This window comes from Cydia amplana, chromosome 1 (genome assembly GCF_948474715.1).
Source record: "Cydia amplana chromosome 1, ilCydAmpl1.1, whole genome shotgun sequence".
Lineage (NCBI taxonomy): Eukaryota > Metazoa > Arthropoda > Insecta > Lepidoptera > Tortricidae > Cydia > Cydia amplana.
Window position 1 is genome coordinate 20,322,987 of NC_086069.1, and position 19,742 is coordinate 20,342,728.

Consider the following 19,742-nt stretch of genomic DNA (forward strand, 5'->3'; position numbering starts at 1 on the left):
ATTAAAGTATCAGCGGTTTAAGCGTGAATAGGTAAGAGAAAGACAGACAGTTACTTTCGCATTCATAATATTTGTAGGGATAAACTTGGAAAACACAATCGATATAATATAATAATGACATATACCAACCTATTATTACCGTACATAAGTAGTAGGTACTAGCTTCTACCCGTGATGTCGTCTGTGTGGAATGATAATGATGATGATTGATAAAAACTACCGTGTGTCCTTCTCCGGGCCTTAAGCTATCTCCATCCAGGGAGTTAGACAAACATTTGGCATACGAAAAATAATCAATACTTACAGCATCTCAATGACCCACTTGAAATCAATTAATTGAACAGAAGCATCGATTCATTAGCATAATGGCATCAATACATTTCCCCTATCTCCGCGTGCAAGATTGAATGCGCTTGGTTCACAGTAGACATAAAAGAACGCTAAAAAAATAACATTGTTGTCGCGACAAAACTAGGTAGGACCCGTTACTTATCCATAACAAGCTTTATTGGTGTAAAAAGCACACCTACAACGACTTCTACTTATAAGGCATTGTCCTAAAAACACACTCCCATATCCCTGCATGAATGAAAACATACGTTGGCCGTTAACATTTTTATTGCATCCAAGCTCCGCGCATACGCATCGACTGCTTACAAAATATGCTATGCACCGCGCGCGCCGGAAACCCATTCGGATTTATACTTGCCCACCTCTGCCGCCAAATGCAGACGAGACTAAATGTAATATCCGTTTCCTAAATAGACAAACGTCTATCAGCGTCGCCCGGAATAACTAACGCGCGATGCCCGACATGCGAACAAGCCTGAATAACTTGAAACACGTGGCGAAAACGCTTCGCTCCTGTTGGAATGCGGGGATACTCGTAGTGAATGCACCCATTATCATAATTATCGATTTGTGGCTAACGCACATCCTAAAAGCTCTTTGGAGCTCTGTCCATTAGGTACATTTAAAATGGATTCAATACGTACTTACTTTATACTTAACTAAAATAAATAAACTTTAGCTCGCCAATAAATGTTAAGTATGTACATTATTTCAAAGACATAGGTGCTTAAATAAATACATCCAACACGAGCTACGAAAAATAGGAAATGGTAGCTGAATTTCCAGAAACAATAAAAGTCTACATAATATTTCATACAAGCCAAGCGTATGGACTGTTCTTAATGTCCTAAATTAATTGCACCATGCTACATGAGGTGCACTTCAGATTATTTTTACCCGCTCTCGGCAAGGAGGATATTGCGCAAAGCTCTTCAAAGTAGAGTAGAGCAAAGGTAAGTACATACAGGGGCTGTACCATTTCGGGCATAAAATCTGTTGTGGCTTAAACTTCCAGCTCAGTGGCCGCTACGTTTGATGTGTGAAGTGAAATATTGCAGTTTCCTAATAACTGTTTTCATGTGGCAGGTAGCTTTTTGATCTAATGTTTTCACAAGTGTTTGAAATACCATCAGGCATGTACATTGGTTTATTTTCACTTTTAATGATGGTTTCGCTTCTCCAAATGTTAACTAAATTTTCATTATTATCAAGTTTATTAGAAACTAACGCATCACGGGTACAAAAGTGAATTAGGTATAACGAATATACTAGGTAATAGAATAAATACTATATATATGACTTACTACAGTTTAAACTTATGAGACTAGAGTAGCTACCTATAAGTACTTATTATACTAAATACACCTTCGTTCTAATTGCTATGAATCACACATAGGTACACAGATAATTTTAATTTGTCTTTAGTTTTTAAGTCTTAGTAGGTACAGATAGGTATACTTAATTGTAGAGGTATACTTAGGTAGTCTTAGTAGATACATGTATTATTGGAGTCACATAGTAACGTAGCGTCTTACAAACAGTAAGCACACATTAGGTAATATAGGTACGCTTAAAACAATGTACGTATTTAGTAAGCAATAGGATGTGACCCATTTAAGTTGATGAGGTTCTAGGAACGGGGAGGAAGCAGCTCATAGAACCACAGTAAAACTTTATGTTATCCTCGTTACAGTTTATTTAGCTCGTTAAGTAAATTGTTGTTAAAACTTTGCATTTGTTAGGAAATTCTTTATTCGTTAAGTATTTATTCTGGTACTCAATTAAGTATTCAGTAATTGAATTGACGCTTTAAGACAGATGTAGTTTAGGTTCCGTTTATAATGTGAAAACCCGGAGCCTACCGAGAACAACAAAAACTCGATAATTGCTATCTGCTTCTCTATCGCTCGAATATGCAAGAGCGATAGAGAGGTAGGTAACGATTTTCGACTTTCCGATGTTGGTGGTAGACCCTCAGAACCGGGGGCACGACCGCGTTTACTTAACGAGTGCGTTCTTTCGCACTAACTACTTAACACTCTCAAATTCGGGAATATTCCCAGGAAGTTTTCATAAGGTAGTGATTGTTGTTCACATTTAGGCCGAACATAAATTAATCTGCAAGCTGCCTCGTTAGTGGTAAAGAAACGTGTGATAACAAACACCAAGTATTGAGTGCGCATCCGCGTGATGAATGTGATGATTCACGACATCAAAATAAACATCCCTTCTTTCCCTGGTTTCTGTAGCCGAGCGTGCTACATCGCACGATCTGGCGCCGCACTGTACGGAATAATGATTCATTATGATTTCACGAATAATTTGGGTCACGTTTTTTAAGAGAGACTAAAGGAGTAGGTATCTTTTTTAGAAGCAAGTTCTCTAATTGGCGAAAGTAATAAAAATGTAATACATAGAGTCTGTGCGGAAAGAAAAGAGCAGTGGAATTTATGGGGCCCAATACATGTTCTCTTTCCGAACAGACTCTACATTTTTCACAATTTGCTCTAATTATGCCTGTCTGTATTAAATATGCAAATTATCTTAGAGTGTATTTATAGTAGGTACGAAATAATATCGTAACTTTCTTACAGTTTCATGAAGCGGTCAAACCATACTGCTTGACCAAGATATATACGGTTTAATAGAATTAGAGCTTGTAAAGGTAACTATGTTAGTGTTAGGTAGAGTTAAAGGCTGGCTACTCGTACTATGAGATCTGATAACATTTTCCGGAGTAAAAGCTTCATGCGCTAGTTAATCTAACGCTACATGAAATGTTTTGGCGGGATTCAATTTAGTTACTCCTGTCCACTCTACCGATTGACTCAGGCGGCGGAAGTTATTTTATAGGTATATTATGATTGACTATACGGTGTGGCTTAAAGGTTTGCCTGTGGGCGACTGATAAAAAAACTTAATTAATTGTCGAACTAGCTACCTAATACCAGAAAACCACCACGCAAATAACCGGTTAGTGTTAAGATCTTGCTTACGACAAATGAAGCAACCTCGAAGCTTATTAAAAGCACGCGTATGTTTACATTGGATCCCGCGCTATTTTTAATGCTGACAACCGAGTTAATTAGCAAAGTGTTCCAAGTAATTAAGACGACCATGTCCAAGTGGGGACCTACCTACTTACCTATTAATAAACAACACATGGGTCTAGTACAAGTAGGTAAATTAGTTAACAGAGCTTGATGTTTAAACATTTTAGTGCTTTACTACAATTGTAGGCGATTAAAATACCTGTTTATAAAATGAAGGAAAACTATAACAGCCTATTATTCTTATGGTTTATTAAAAATATTCACAACGATACCTTTTCCTGGTTAAAATATTTGCCTTCATAATATCTAGAGTAGCACTCTTAGGTATGTAGGCACCTATTAGTAAATAGGAAATCAATAAATACACTTATGTGTACAAATCAGCCTTGAATGCGGTCAAAAGCGATAAGTGTCACCCCGCGGCGCCAGGATCACAATCGGTAGTAATAATTTAATATTCTATCTAACGCGATAATGTCGTCACTCGTCGTCGAATAACAATAGAACTATATGACATTAGGCTCGTGTACCTAAGAGCCTAGACTAGGATGTTCAAGTAGCGAAAATATCGAGACTTCCAAGTCTTGATTTGTTAAATTTCTTTCATTTCATTTGACAAAATTGCTTCATTTCAAAAGCAGAGTTCGAATTACATTTGAATAAATAAATCTTCCAAAACTTTTTCGCTTCCCCTCTGAGAGAAATTTATTTAATGATCTTATCTAAATTGTAAATTATTTTGCTGAATGCTCAGACGACGACTAAAATTGATCTGCGCAAAAATCTTCACAAGTGGTGATACTTAGGTATCTTCAGATGACCGTATCTAACGAGCTTTTGTTTGGAAAGAACAGTAAAGCTTCACTGTATAGAAGTAGGTACATGTTTAAGATATATATGTAGATACCTAAATCTCGTAACACTACATGCATGGGGTATTTAAATACTGGCTCGGTCGTAGCGATTCTGCATGTACCTTTAACTCTTGTTCCTCAGAACATTGAAATTCACTACGCGCGTACATTACGGGAGGAGCTTCGATGCATGTAAATTAACCTATGTTTATTCAGCCATGCTACAACCCTGTAAAGGTAATGTGTACCGTGTAACTAATATAAATTTGTTCCCACAATAGGCTATAGTCACCTTTATGGCGCAGGCGTAGAGTCTAAAGTTGTGAGGGTTAAGAGTGACCATAAGTTAAGATAATTTGGTGAAGATATACGGTGTCTCTTTGACAATGATTTTGGGTCGGTCAGGTACACCTTCGAACTACAAAATTTACACACTTTTCCGACGTGATGGGCTCTCTAGGCCGACTAAGTAGTCGCAGTCGCAGGAGGGCTGACAAAGGCGGATATAATACAATTAACTTAGACGCCGTACAGACATTTTACAGAATATTTAAGTCATAACTAGGGCTTGCAAACATTCGAAACTTTCAGATATTCGAATATTCGACTTTTTCTGACGACGTATTCGAATATTCGAATAATTATTCGAATATTATAAAAAATAAGAAAAGGAACGAGAAATCGGTTTATTATCGTTTTATTCAAAAGCTTTTTTCACATATTGCTAAAACTAAGGATATTTGGCAGAATCCACTTGCACCAATCCACTAACCCGGGGTTTACCGGTTAAACCTGGAGTTACCATGGTTACCAGTACCATTTGACACTAGGTTAACGGTTTAACCGCTTAACCCCGGGTAAGTGGGATGGTGCAGTTGGGCCTTAATTGACTAGATTTTATCATCCTACTATTTATAAGATGCCCACAGTTATAAAAAAAGCGGCCAAGTGCGAGTCGGACTCGCCCATGAAGGGTTCCGTATTTAAGCGATTTATGACGTATAAAAAAAAACTACTTACTAGATCTCGTTCAAACCAATTTTCGGTGGAAGTTTACATGGTAATGTACATCATATATTTTTTTTAGTTTTATCATTCTCTTATTTTAGAAGTTACAGGGGGGGGGACACACATTTTACCACTTTGGAAGTGTCTCTCGCGCAAACTATTCAGTTTAGAAAAAAATGATATTAGAAACCTCAATATCATTTTTGAAGACCTATCCATAGATACCCCACACGTATGGGTTTGATGAAAAAAATTTTTTTGAGTTTCAGTTCGAAGTATGGGGAACCCCAAAAATTTATTATTTTTTTTCTATTTTTGTGTGAAAATCTTAATGCGGTTCACAGAATACATCTACTTACCAAGTTTCAACAGTATAGTTCTTATAGTTTCGGAGAAAAGTGGCTGTGACATACGGACGGACAGACAGACGGACAGACGGACAGACAGACAGACAGACAGACAGACAGACATGACGAATCTATAAGGGTTCCGTTTTTTGCCATTTGGCTACGGAACCCTAACAAGTAAAACGCCAAAATTAGACGTATTTAATATTTCTAGATATAACTTATTATAAATGCGTCGTTGCGTGAAATAATATAACTTTAACCATCCAAACACCTAGGTATGTAAGATATTTTTTTTAGTAGGTAATTATTTTCCGATTTAAATTAACTTGTAATCACTCAGAGGCCTGTAAAAAGGCCTTTAATTTCATTGTATTTTGAATCTTTATTGACTTTATTTGTTTTGGCAAGTTATTATTCCTAATGGTCGGCTAATTATATCATATTGGAATATTTAAGGGAAAAAGTTAGTTGAGTACTGGGTGGATTATTCGTCAGCTAAAGGTGCATGGTTAGATTACCAAGTTGGGCAGGTTTGGTATGATTAAATTTGAGAATTGCGGTAAGTGGCAAGGTTTAGACTTCAAAAATTCGCTTAACGTACGCTTGTACTGAATAAACAGAATGACCCTTTAACTTAAAACTTACGCACCGTAAAAATAACATTTTGATTTCGTTTTCTTTTAAATTGAGTTAGGTTTCACTGAATATTCACGAAGTCTATCGAGAGGAATACAGTAAAAATATTATTTCCTTCGTATTTGGGTACCTACCGTTCCCCATTCACTGTAAATACCCGTAAAACACACAGAAACTGTAACTACAGCGGATGACATAGATTTTTTTATAGTAATAAAAAATATTCGAATATTCGAAACCTGAGCGGCCGAATATTCGAATATCAAAACAGGTCGAATATTCGACAAATTCGAATATTCGAATATTCGAATTGCAAGCCCTAGTCATAACGCGGGACAAAAGCTTACATACAATGCGTCGTAAAATACATAAATTAGGTACTGGTAACAAATAATATTATTCTACTTTAGGTAGGAAATGGTACGCGATTTTCACCAAGGGGACTGTACGCTTGTTTGCCACAATCGTATAAAAAACCTACATCAAAAGTTTTCAACCACATACAATATATTGCTTGTACCGCAACCGTATCTATTGTTTATAATGCAATTATGCTTAATATTTATTTAATACTTTTGCACCACACCTACCCTTGTATAAAAAAAAAACTATAAGGCTTTGTTTGGCAAAAGTGAAAAAATACATATTCAAATAAAACTCACTTTCGGCTTCCATTGTCACCACAAACTCAAAGCTGCTCCAAACAAACTGTCATTGCACCGAACTGCAGTGAAATCGAGCGCGCGAGTCCTGCGAAGTGACCGAGAGCGGTTCGCGATATAATGCCGCGCGCGCAGCCCCGACTGGCGTCAAGCAGCGCGAGCGCACGCACTTCGCATACTAAACCGCGACGCGACGATAATCGAATCGCACACCCCGGCTGCCCGACAACCTAATCAAACACTACGGACTCGGCTCTATATTCCCCTAACGTTATCGATTGCCAAATACAACCCCGAAGATAAATATGCGAGCCGCGTTTCCTACGTTTAAGCAGACATTACGGTTTCTCGAAACTGATAAGCTTAAGTAGCGACACAAGGGACGAATATAAATATTAAATTATGGCAGATGGCTAGAAATCTTAACGATGCAATGTACAGTTACGTATTTATTTTATTAGGTGCGTATGTGGTACATAAGGTATCGATTGTATGATAATTGCATAACACATAATAATAATGTAGTTCTCTATTGTTTGAGATAGCCAAATGGTTAAAGGTCAAGTTGATAGAAGGTTCAAAGCGCCGCCCGTTTCGGGTGTACCGCGGTGCATCGCCGGGCGGCGGCGCGCGTATCGATTGGAGCCGCAGAAGGGTGCAGCGGGTGCAACGTACTTTGGTATCAGTCCGACGTCTCCACTGACATGTTTATGGCCATCTCTCATCATCTTAATCATATACACGCTTATCAGTGCTATTACTTAATAATAGATTTTACTGCGTAAGTTTCCTTTATTATTCGTTTTGTGTCTAGGTACGAGCATCCTCCCACCCAAATAAATAAATTTAAACACGAGATAACATTATTTTTTGATATACCGGAACAAATATTTAACGTTGTCTTATGTATTTGTTTATGCAGGTATCCATTTTATACCACAAACTACGTTTAACAGACAAGCGGAGATAAGATATCGAAAATTTTGATCAAGAGATTTCAGGTAAATGTTTGCAAAAAATCTTACCTTTAAAGGGAAAGTTCTTCGGTCTTCTACGTTTGACTTCTTCTTCTTTGGGTCCGAACCGCGGCGGTGGCATTTTAGGCACTTCGCTGGGCACTGAGGTAACTTCTCCGGCGCCCGACGCGCCCGCCGCCAAGTAACCCCCCACGGAGTGCCTTCTGCGACCCTGAAGGGGGATTGTGTAAAACACCTCTTCACGCTCCTGAGGGCCATCAGGTGTAACCACGGTCGTGCTGATTTTTCCTTTTCTGCGACATATATAATATACATGTAATGGCTGGCTTTAACAGACAGTTAACCCATGAAAATGCTTGTAATGATTCGAGAACTTACTTTATCCGTGGTGCTGTGGAACTGTGCCTCATGTCGCCCGGCGCGACATCCCCCGGTCTGGGCTGCCCTCGCAGAAATGCCTCTGCCTGCTCCGGCTCCTTGGCCGACAAAGACCGGAATAGTGCTCGGAATTCCCTTCTCCGGGGGCTCTCTGGCTCCCGTCGTCGCGGAGAGCCCAGAGATCTGCCATCTGCCCAGACGCGGCTCGGTGCCGAGCGGGAGCATGGCTCCGCGGTTTGATTTGATTCTGCGCTGTCCAGAACATCGGCGTTGGGAAGCGCAAAATATGACGGGTTATCTGTAACAAATGTTATGTAGTTATTATCCAACCTTAAGACAAAGATCGACAATTAATTCTGTCAACATTTACCAACGATCATAGTGTACGGCGATGTCCCGTGCCTGGCACTCGGCGACTGTGGCTCGCGGGAATTATTCAATAACGCCAATGAACTAACGGCTCTCCATTACGTCCAGTGCGGGCGAGTGGAGCAACCTACTTTTGTGAGCCGGAAAATGCGAATTGAACGTAATCTCCGTTCGTAGCCCGCCTAAGACTGGCGTAGACAATAGGCAATGTGGCGTAGGGCGATGCCTAATACTAAAGATATTAATTGTGGCGTAGCTTAGGTATTATAGAGATGCATCTAATTTAATATCAGTTCCATCTCGTTGAATGTTAGTTAAGTTTCAGTTAGCTCAGTTAAGAGGATTGTGAAGCCACTAGCGGCTAGTGACTAGCCAGAATATATAATCCGATCCCGTACAAAAAGCAGTAATTTTTTACAACATATATTTAATACCTTTCCATTTGTAAAATTCGCTCCTATTTACCTATACTTACTGCTTTTGAAAATATTGCAAATGTTATGGAAATGCTGTAAATAGGTGTTGCGTTTAAAGAAAAAAAGTGTATCGAATAGTCGATTTTTTTATTGATTTGATTAAAAATTAAAACACAGTGACAAACTGAAAAAAACTTACTATTAATCTATTTCAAATGTTAATTTTATTTACTACCTACTTAAACTCTGAAGTGCGCGTTTTTGGACCAGACCCAAGATAAAATCAACGTAGTGACGTATCAGGACCTCAAAACAGTGGCAGAGAGAAGAACGGAATGGCGGTTACTCCACCGACAAGAGCCAGGCTCTTAAGAATTATGATGATGATGAACCTATGAAGATTTAAAATCACATACATATTTTAATATATACTACATCTCTATGTATCTCATGCATCTCTATGCATCTCTGTGTATGTATCTCTATAGGTATCAAGACACCCATTTCGCTAGTTTGCTTAGATTTACCCAGCTTATCTCGGGCATTACGTACAGAGCCACATAAGTATGTAGTGAAGTACTGCCTAAGTAAGGGTATTATCGGCACAGACGCTTTGAGCACGACTGTGCACTGAAGCAGCCCCACCCTTTGCAAGGGTGGCTGGGCTTCAGAGCTTATTATAGTAACGGGATAAAATTTAAGACTTATTCCTTGCGCATAAAAGGCGACTGAGGTTTATTAATATCTCTATAACTTATTGTAGGGAAGTAAGAATAGGTATTTACATACATATACTCGTATACCTCCTTATTACAAGGAATCTGTAAAATAAAGACGTTTGATTTTTAACCGACTTCAAAGGAAAGTTCTTAATTCGTCGGATTTTTGAAGTGAAAACTTCTTTAGCGGCGCTGGGCACATTTTGAGGTGGGGAAAAAATGATAAACTCGAGACAACGTAAGGCGATCACGTGACCGTAAGGTTTAGATGGCCACTCATTTAGATGGCATTTAAATCAATAAAGAAAAACTCAATGACATTACATGAAAAAGGTTCTAATCTTGTACGGGCTGAAATACGAAGATCTCACAGTTACATTCTAACTTTATATCACTAAAATATAATTCAATAAAGCTACATCTTGATGAAATCGCTAATAAAAGTGAACTCTAGTACTGGTGAATAAAACTCAAAATATCATGACCAAATATATTTAGATGCGAGGTCTGCAAGGTAACTTTACAATTTCTATTCGAATTTTAAACAATTAACGCAACAAATTTAAGCTCACTGGCCAGCAATTTCGGAACTAAAGTTTTTCAATAGAAAGGAGGATGGGTCAATTATACATAGTGCTGCAGACATTTTGGACTAGTCATTGAGTTTTCGCTTCTGTCGGCACTCCCGGAGTGCAACCCGTTGTTTTTTTTTAATGATGTTCCGCAATTACTCGAAGACGCCTGAACCGATTTGACTAATAAGCTAATAATTATATACACATTATTATATGCTACTCACGTATTTTAGTCACTCACGCGACATGTTTCGGAGAGCCTAGGTCTCCATTTTCAAGCACTAGCAGTGCATAGTAGCCATTCACGATAGCTAGTTAAATTCGATTTCGAAATTCAATACTTAACAAGGTTAAAAGTAACTATTGAAATAAGTTTTCACGAAACTTGCTTAATACTGATGTGAGCGTTCTAATGTAGATGGTCCACGAATAGTCAGTAGAAACTGGGAAAAAATAAACAAATATCTCAGAATTTACTAGCATTTGACGTAATTGACTGACTTTTACTGAAAAATAAAATTTTAATGAAGACAACAAAATATTTTAGATAATAAAATAATTAATGTTAATACAAAGATTAAAGTGTATTTAATACATGACTGGACCAACCATGTACGTTCTTTAAAAGTAGTAAATTGGTTTGTTTACACTTTTCCCAATTTCCACTGAATCGTGAATGATATATCTTATAGATGATTTGTTCCCAGGCCAAAAGTCACGTCAAAGTTGAATGCTCTACTCTCATCAAACAGATAGATACATTTGTTTGTTTACAATATTGTTGGGGCATTGTAATTAGACCATACATATTTACTATTTAGCATAATGGCAATAGGCAAGTATAAGTAAGCTTCAGAGTAGGTCATATAATATTATTCATCTCAATTAAGCTAGCTTATTATCATTATTTATTATTCTTTTGGTTTAATGCTAATTAAACAAATACAAATGGTTATCGTTGTACCTACTTACAGACTAAGAATCAAACGTGCTTAATCTCCATTTCGGTTTAATTTATCTCTGTAGCTAATAAAACTCTCAAAATAGTAACTTATACATAAAATCTCTTGCTTTAATGGGGTTTTTTCTTAGCCCGCATGTGTATTGGGTTCGTTCGGGCGAGGGCGGGACAAAAGAGTCCCTGGACTGTTCTCAGCCCTGCCCAAGCGCATCTCCTCGGGCGTACCAGAAATGATTGGATCCCCGATTACTCATAGCGGTTACTGTTTTTTGGGTCACACATATACTGGTAGGCCTCCGACGATGCGCTCGGTGCTACGTGGGAATGAAAGCCCTGAGAACATGTGGCGGGCAACAAGTCACAAACAATGCCAGTTCCACGGAGTTTGGGACACAGATTGAAAATAAATGACGGCTATTAACATGTAATGATATTAAAGGTTATTGTGTTGTGACACTAATTTTTAATGATCATTTCTGGTGATTTAATGCTGTACGTCTCTCGATTATTATGTACGATAGAGCTACAATATAGGTACTGTTTACTGTTGTTGGTAAAATGTTTAAGCTTTGATTAAAGACATTAATAAAAAGGAATAAGTATATTAAAAACTTACGTCTTATTTCTACTTTTCTAATAACCATATACCATAACCATTAGGTACTAATAAAAATATCATTAGGGCTACGTACCTTATAAAAGTGATAAAGTTCTATTAAGCGGTGAAACTCTTGAAGTAGATAAATAATTAAATATGTAATCTTCCAAATATAGATAGGTACAGTTTTAAAAGTTATATACCTAAGTATTTATCATTTAGATATATCACATTGATAGAGTACTAAATATATACACGACGGGAAAACTTGAAGGTACCTTATTTTACTTCAATTAAGTTTGCTGAAATTAAACAAGCATTTGTTTGTTTAAATAACAATTTGAACGGGAAACATTGTTTTGATTTGAATAACAAATCTCGCTGGCAGGTAACATGTTTGCATATTTAATATTATGGTAGGTACTTAAATATGGATATTAATATAGGTACGTATAATATTTTTAAAATCGGATTTAAACAGTTAAAGATCGACGGATTCTTTATTTCGTTGATTAACTAATTTAGCTAGCATGCTGTAAGAAGCAATAAAACATAATTATACAGCGCTCGAGGCACTGATGAATTAATCATTATTCCCAGAAGGCATGAAAGGAATCTCTAAATAAGTACGTTATGTTGTGTTGTGAACATACTTAATTTGTTTAAGATGTTTCATCCTAATGACTAATTTTGGCGTTCCCGGTATTTTGGCTGAATGTGTTTTGAACGAAGGCGGCATTCTACAACAGTGTAAACACAAGTACTTACCGCATTTACGTGTGTTATCTTAATTACTGACAGATGTTTAACCTAACTTAAATCCGATGTATGTAGGTATATACTTATATTCACTTACGTTACTATAGATATAAAATATAGGTATTTACAAACAAATAAGATAAATAAAGAATATAATTTTTAATCTCAGCTAAAGTGTCCGGGGCTTATTACTCTATCCCACACTCTATGAAAACAATTATGACCTTTAAACTCACGAACAACGTTCAAATAACTTAGCAGATTCTTACACAAAGGCGCGGGAAATTAGGAAAGTTTCATCATTTTTCCGATTACTAACCGCTTAAGTATAAAGATTATGTGCAACCCTATCCTGTTTCAAGCTTTTTCGTAAATTGTGGTAAACTTAAACTTACGGAACATCTCAGAGACATCTTCAGTACCACCTAAAGACGGATCATCTTCCTCGCGTTTTCCCGGCATTTTGCCACGGCTCATGGGAGCCACCTAAAGACGGATAACTAATAAAAATGTAGGTATAGGTAAATCAAATTTAACACTCACTGGTAGCGCGTAAACAGTAGTCAAATTGGGGTCCCATTTTCACTGGTTGTATCTACGCTCGCATCACTAAGCACGACACATCCCGGCGAGCGCTTGGCGGGCTCTGTGCGCCGGCGCAGCCGCAGGTGACGGCACACGTGCGCCGCTTTCATGAGGAAGCGAGCTTTCTTAGCACGAGCGGAAGCGCCCGTCGTAACCCGGAGCCGAGCTTTAGGAAGTTTGTACTGGCTGTGATTTGGAGGGTTCCTTATTTCATACTACAGTATGTTCGAGTGAGGCAGGTGGCTCCTCTTCTTACCAATTACATATGTTCGTTTATCCGCTCGCTCGTTCGTGGGAACGGAAGGACATACCATAATGTCCATAATGCAATACTAGATGCTTCCGATTTTAAATATGACTGTACGAAACTATTTATTGTGTTACTGACATTTTAATCATACACTGCCTAATAACCAGAACGTTGCTAATATAATACTTGGACACGCCCCTGGGCATCCAGCCAAATGAAATGAATCGAAAACATTTATACAGCTTTGAAAAACAAACATGCAACAAGCGCAAAGCTTTAAGAATACAGCAATTACAGCATAATCTCAGTCTTAAGCATAAGTACATACCTATATAAGTACCAAACCTCAAAAAGATATATTGGGCTAATCTATAGAAACCGCTAAATTGAAATCGGGTCAGTGAGTTTTCTTTCGGACAAAGCTAATAGGTATGGATCCCTGAAAACCGCGCACGTAGTACCTACGCTACGTCGAGCGAACGGGGGAGCCAGACCAGATTTAATTTAAGTATTAATGTGTTGGAGCGTGTGCATTTCGGTAGCACACGCCAGGCGTCGATGTTTGTAAATATACCATATACAGTGTTGATGTTGGAGCCCATTCATACTTGGAGCTCATAGGCCCGTTTTCCTAAATATAGATATTTTATGGCATGGAACTAATAAACTTTTAACCGGAAAACGGAAATATGTAATTATTTGTTATTTGAAGTTCAACTTCTATAGGTTATTACTACATACTTCTTTTCACCTCAGCAGCTCGAACAAGCGTACTTTGTTACTTAAAAAAAGTGGGCAAAATCGCATTTTGCTCACAGTTTTTTCCAAATTCTGTATTCACGAAACTGTTTCATATGTACTTAAGTATACGTACCTAGTTTTCCACGCCTTTCGACTCTCCTGCCTTTATGGATAATAAACTTGAAAGGACCTTCAGGGTCTCAAGTTCGGAGGTTAAAAACCTCATCAGCAAAGCTAAAGCTGATACTCACGAGCAATCGTGCATGGCTAATGTGCCAAGCTCAAAGCGGCAAATAAAACCGAAAAATAAGTTATTTTTAGAATTTACCAAGAAAGTTAAAAAAAACGTATGTAATTGTGACCACATATCGTTACAATGTTGAAAATATAATTCAAAAAATAATAATATAATAGTTGTTAATTTTAGGGTCCCGTGCCCGAAAGGTGAAACGCAGACGAGTGGCCCCAACAACAAAAGTGAAGTCAGTTGCTATGTTATAGAGCAGGTTATAAATAAAATAATAAATTAGTAGTTTGCCTTTTTTAAGTACGAAAGTTAAAAAAAAAACATTGGAAGTTTAAATTTTTGATGCTGAATCCACTGAAATAAAAATGTAAACCGACCTTTCCGCTACGGTTTGATTCTTAACTTCTTTGAGTAACTTCGACAGTGGAAGCAAAAAAAAAATGCCAGATGTTGGGTCGGCTGTGTTTACTTCCATCTGCAGTAAAACAACGCGGCCTGTAGACGCGTACCTACTTACCTACCGCCGCCACCGGCGGGTCATTAGGATCAACAAATTCATAAACACAATGTAGATCCACAATGTAGTTCCATCGTCAATTAACTGGCTGGCTGCATCTCGAATTGCTCCATCAAATAAGTCTAGGTGATTTCTAGATCTCATCAAAATAAATTAAATCTGAGTTCTCAGGCGAAGAATTTTAGTGCAGAATTTCCACTCGACTGACAGTTCGTAAAAAGCTCTTATTGTCGGAAAAGGCCTTTGATGGCACGGAGCAGCTCTGACGATACGCACCTGTAGGTACCTAATGTTGAGAATTTTATTTACCTACATACCTATGTCTTGCGTGTGTCGTTTTTTTATATTACGAACGTGTTTTTACAATTAATGCAAAAAATTAATTGGATTTATGTTTTTACGGCGCTGTCGTGAGCTTTGTGGCTTTGTGGAATGCACTCGAATTTATTTTCGCGCACACTGGTTGCTCTGTAATTAAAACTCTTCCATTAGTCATCCGCAACCGTGTACAGTCATTTCTAATTATTTTAACCACACCAGTGACATTCGTAAATAAAGGAGCGATATTGCAGTGGTGCATTTGGTACATCGACTATAAGTACTAAACGCACCCTTCCCTGCCTATTCAAATTTGAATGTTTTGAATTGATGTCGACACGGCAAATGCGATATGTGTAAGATTTATTAAGCATCTATGATATACATCAGTAAGCCGCTGTTTTAAATACTGAGGGTACCTTGCAGTATTTGTTATATGCCTTAATGCGCTAAAGTCCGCTATTTTTTTTTTTGTTAAATTGTGCAATAAAGTTTAAATATGTACATCAATATTATGTAGAGTAGACAGGTATCCTTAATAGCCTTTATGATAATTAGGTATTAAACTTTCAGGAACCGCCGCATGCTCAATAAGATTCTTCGTTAGATTTAAGACAATGCCAGAGTCACGACTGCATTCCTCGAGAGATATGCAAAGGCCTACTGAATGTTAATAAAGAGCTACGGCGTGATATTCCTTCTGACTTTTTGCAATTAATATTTTAGGGCTGCGCGGCCTGTGATAGAGCGCAGCTTGACACCGGGCCCCAGTTTGAAATAAAATACTTTCAAGTGTAGAGTTTCTCGGGACCTATTTCTGTGAGTTCATAAGCTCAATTCCAATATTGTGTCGACTCTTAAAACGTAGTGGTTTAATTCTCTTTGTGTTCTACATAATGAAAGGCATTAAAATATGAGTGTGGGTTTATGAAATGAATGGAATGAGTTTCATAAAAGGATCAAATTTGACAAAGTTGTTTGCAACTGATACTTCATTTCGAATAAAACGTCATCTCCGTTAGCTTTTCGTTCCTGAATACATATATTATAGGGAAATTATGATATTAATGTAGGTAGATAAAATTTGGAAAATCATAGGATGAACATTATGTACCTCTTAATTTAAAAGCGATTTGCATAACAATTTCACTCATGGCAAAACTAATAGTCTATAGACAATACAAACCTATGTTAACCTGTAAATTTCTCCAGTCTAATACGAGTCCTGTTTTGTAATACTGACCTTTCTTCATATAAAATTGTCATACAGATTTTATATCTCAGATAATAAAATCTATTTTCTACAAGAACACGACGACGCAACGGGAAAAATAGGGACTGGAAATGTCACACTTGAATGTCAGTAGATACGAGTGGGTAGTGGAAAGACCTTGCTGTATTGGCATATTAGGACGAGAATAGACAACCTCTTAAGTATCTGTTATATTGAAAACCGGAATTTTCTTTTGTATTTTTTTGAGGAGAAACCTATGTACCTACGGTCTTACATAAGTAGTACCGTAAGTAGGTATTTAGAAACAAACGCTTTTGTTTAACAGATTAAGGCCCGAGGCGAAAAAATCATCTCATAAAACTCATATTAAGTATAGCCATGGGATAGCATAGGTTTTTCCTCAAGATAGGTATTGACCCATCTGGTTTGTTTAAGATTATTCCAAATTCAACTTTATTTTTATCACTTTAATGATATACGACATATTTAGGGATTGCAATCCGGTCTGGTTTTGAATCTGGCCGGATCCGGCCGGATTTTGGCCTCAATCCGGGGATCGGCCGGATCCGGCCGGATTGGTATGCGGATGAAAAATTCGTCCAGTCACGTATTTTATTATGTTTTTTAGCGTTTTATGCGCAGTTAAGGATATTTTTCTAATGGGTTAATAAAACGACAGTTTGAGGTTTCAAAAATCAACGTTTTTATTACGTAACCACTAAGATAGATAGATAGATAGATAGATAGATAGATAGATAGATAGATAGATAGATAGATAGATAGATAGATAGATAGATAGATAGATAGATAGATAGATAGATAGATAGATAAAATATCTATAGCCCCACAACTCCCACAAAAAGGTGCTTTCAATTCTTCGCTTTATTTAGTAGCATAATAATAACAAAATAACATATTTTATTTACTTTATATTCGACAAAACATTTATTTTGACTGCTGAATGAAGTCTTATAAATATTTCTTCATTCTATTTTAAATGCAGTTAACAGTTATTATGGTTTGTACTAAATTAAACGAAACAACATGTACGTTATATATTATTATCATGTAACAACACAATTCATTAAATATAAAACAATTCAGTACTTACTTACGGTGCACGGGAATCTCAACCAACACTACCACTACGACGACACATATTTCGTCGGTAGAAGACTGGCGTCAACTAACAAACAAGTTGTTGTGTTGCTGTTTGCGAGCGGGAACGCGGGGAGGGGAGCATCAAAGTAGAATTACGTTCGAATATTGGCGAGAACTTTTAAATTTTAGCAGTGTTTTAAGCTGTTATTTTATATTTCAGCCCTTTTATTCCTTTTACCGGATCCGAGACCAGATCCGGTAAAATTTGCCGGATCCGGTAGCTTGAAAAATGTACCGGATCCGGCCGGATTACCGGAAACGCCGGACCGGATTGCAATCCCTAGACATATTATCACTGTCGAAAATGTAAGAATGTCTCACCATGCAGCAAGCGGTGATAAAATTAATAAGCTCTCATAGTAATCAAATAACTGAAATAACATATAATAGTAACATACAGGGTTCTTCCTGTAACAGGAGCAATAAATTAAACTGTAGGCTGTACTCCTCAAACTGATAAATATTTGTTCAGCAACTTTTGAAAATAACTCATGTTTTGATTTTTATTACACTTTAAAGTTTATTCTAAGACGCAATGTATTGCAAATTTTGTTATGTTTAAAGCGTGACAAGCAACGTCAAACACACCGATGTCAGCGTACATTGAAGGCAATATTTATTTTGTATGAAAAAGAGGAAGTCTAAAAGCTTCATAATTAAAAGTTGCTGAACAAATGTTTATCAGTTTGAGGAGTATAACCTTTAGTTTAATTTATTGCTCCTGTTACAGGAAGCACCCTGTATAATATACCATATACCTTTAAATTACGACTTTACTATTAAAGCTAAAAGATTCAAAACTGCAACGACAGCTTATAACTCTTATAAGTACTCGGGAACGATTATAACGGACCCGTTTGAATAGCAAGTAAATTAAGCTTCGATTTCCGTATGTATTAAAAACTTAACAAAATGCTCCCTTAATAAGTATTAGGTACCAAGTAATGCACCTTATTATTTCCCAAATCAAACGTTTAACGGAATTATCAATGACTACTTCTGGCATTAACGTATTAGTGTATCATTAATATTAACGTAGGTATTAGCAGAATAGATCCCGGGGAACCGATCACGAGCATGCATAATACGGGTCAATAGACATTTAGACAATGCCTGTTGCCGGCCGTCGGGTCCACTCGACAGCTACAATTGGCTACTTCCGCCCAGCAAACTGTTCCCAAACAGCCACGGATTATCGTGGAGACGCGGTGCGCCACAAGAATACAAAGTTGCTTTTTATTGCTTATGAGCTATTTTGATCCGAGGTCTTGAGAGTTGCGAGATACGAGTTTTTGTGAGTGAGGTGTTCATTTGTTTTGGATACGACTAATGTTCGTAGGTACCGTGAAACCACCCAACTAGCACAAATCGCAATATAAATAAGTCCACAATTATCGCGAATGTACATATAAACCTAGGTAACTAAAATGCCTTCGTTTAGAATTTTAGATGTTACTATTTACTGAATGACGCAGTTCGCAGTTCTATTCTGGCAAAAAAAATATTAAATAACCATTTACACACAATAAAAAATAGCAACGTTTGTGACGTATTAAACTTGTGAGTGTGAGGTATAATACATAAGTATGTAATGGATGAATAAATTTATGTACCTAAATATTATTGTTTTCAGGCCATGCTTAACAGCTTTTACAATTTCCAAAAGTAAAAGTTGTTTATAGTAAGACAATGTTATTTATGATTATCCAACTGATCTGATTGTAACTTGCAGCTTGCAGGTCATCGACTCAAGTGGGCGAACACCACATGACCGCAGATGATTTCTCGCACAAACATCGTGGCTGTGTTAACCTTGTCCAGATATTGGTGTTTCCTTAATCCGAGTTAATTTTAGGTTTTCGTGCGAGCAAGATAATGTAAGCTCTCTGCAGAGAAACATTTATGGATCTTATGATGGAGGTTGGAAAGAAAGACTATAGGTACATTGGTTTCCCCTTACAACATTTGTTGTCTGGTATCGCAGTTACCTACTAATCCGTCTATAGAAGGTCCAAAATGAATT

General features: G+C 37.3%; 1 protein-coding gene across 3 annotated transcripts in view; it reads right to left on the bottom strand.

The window, feature by feature from the left end:
- LOC134649701 (phosphoinositide 3-kinase adapter protein 1) overlaps positions 1-19,742 on the bottom strand; it is a 40,039-nt gene that overhangs the window by 11,326 nt on the left and 8,971 nt on the right. The window contains exons 1-3 of one of the 3 annotated variants that reach the window (XM_063504531.1): positions 13,210-13,324; positions 8,270-8,567; positions 7,940-8,184 (exon numbers count right to left, since the gene is read on the bottom strand). In XM_063504531.1, the coding sequence (XP_063360601.1) occupies positions 7,940-8,184; positions 8,270-8,567; positions 13,210-13,246 (580 nt within the window). In that variant the 5' untranslated portion in view covers positions 13,247-13,324. Of the gene's footprint in view, positions 1-6,914; positions 7,193-7,939; positions 8,185-8,269; positions 8,568-13,209; positions 13,325-19,742 lie in introns of those variants that run through there. The other 2 variants (XM_063504537.1, XM_063504545.1) reach the window with 2 other exon arrangements.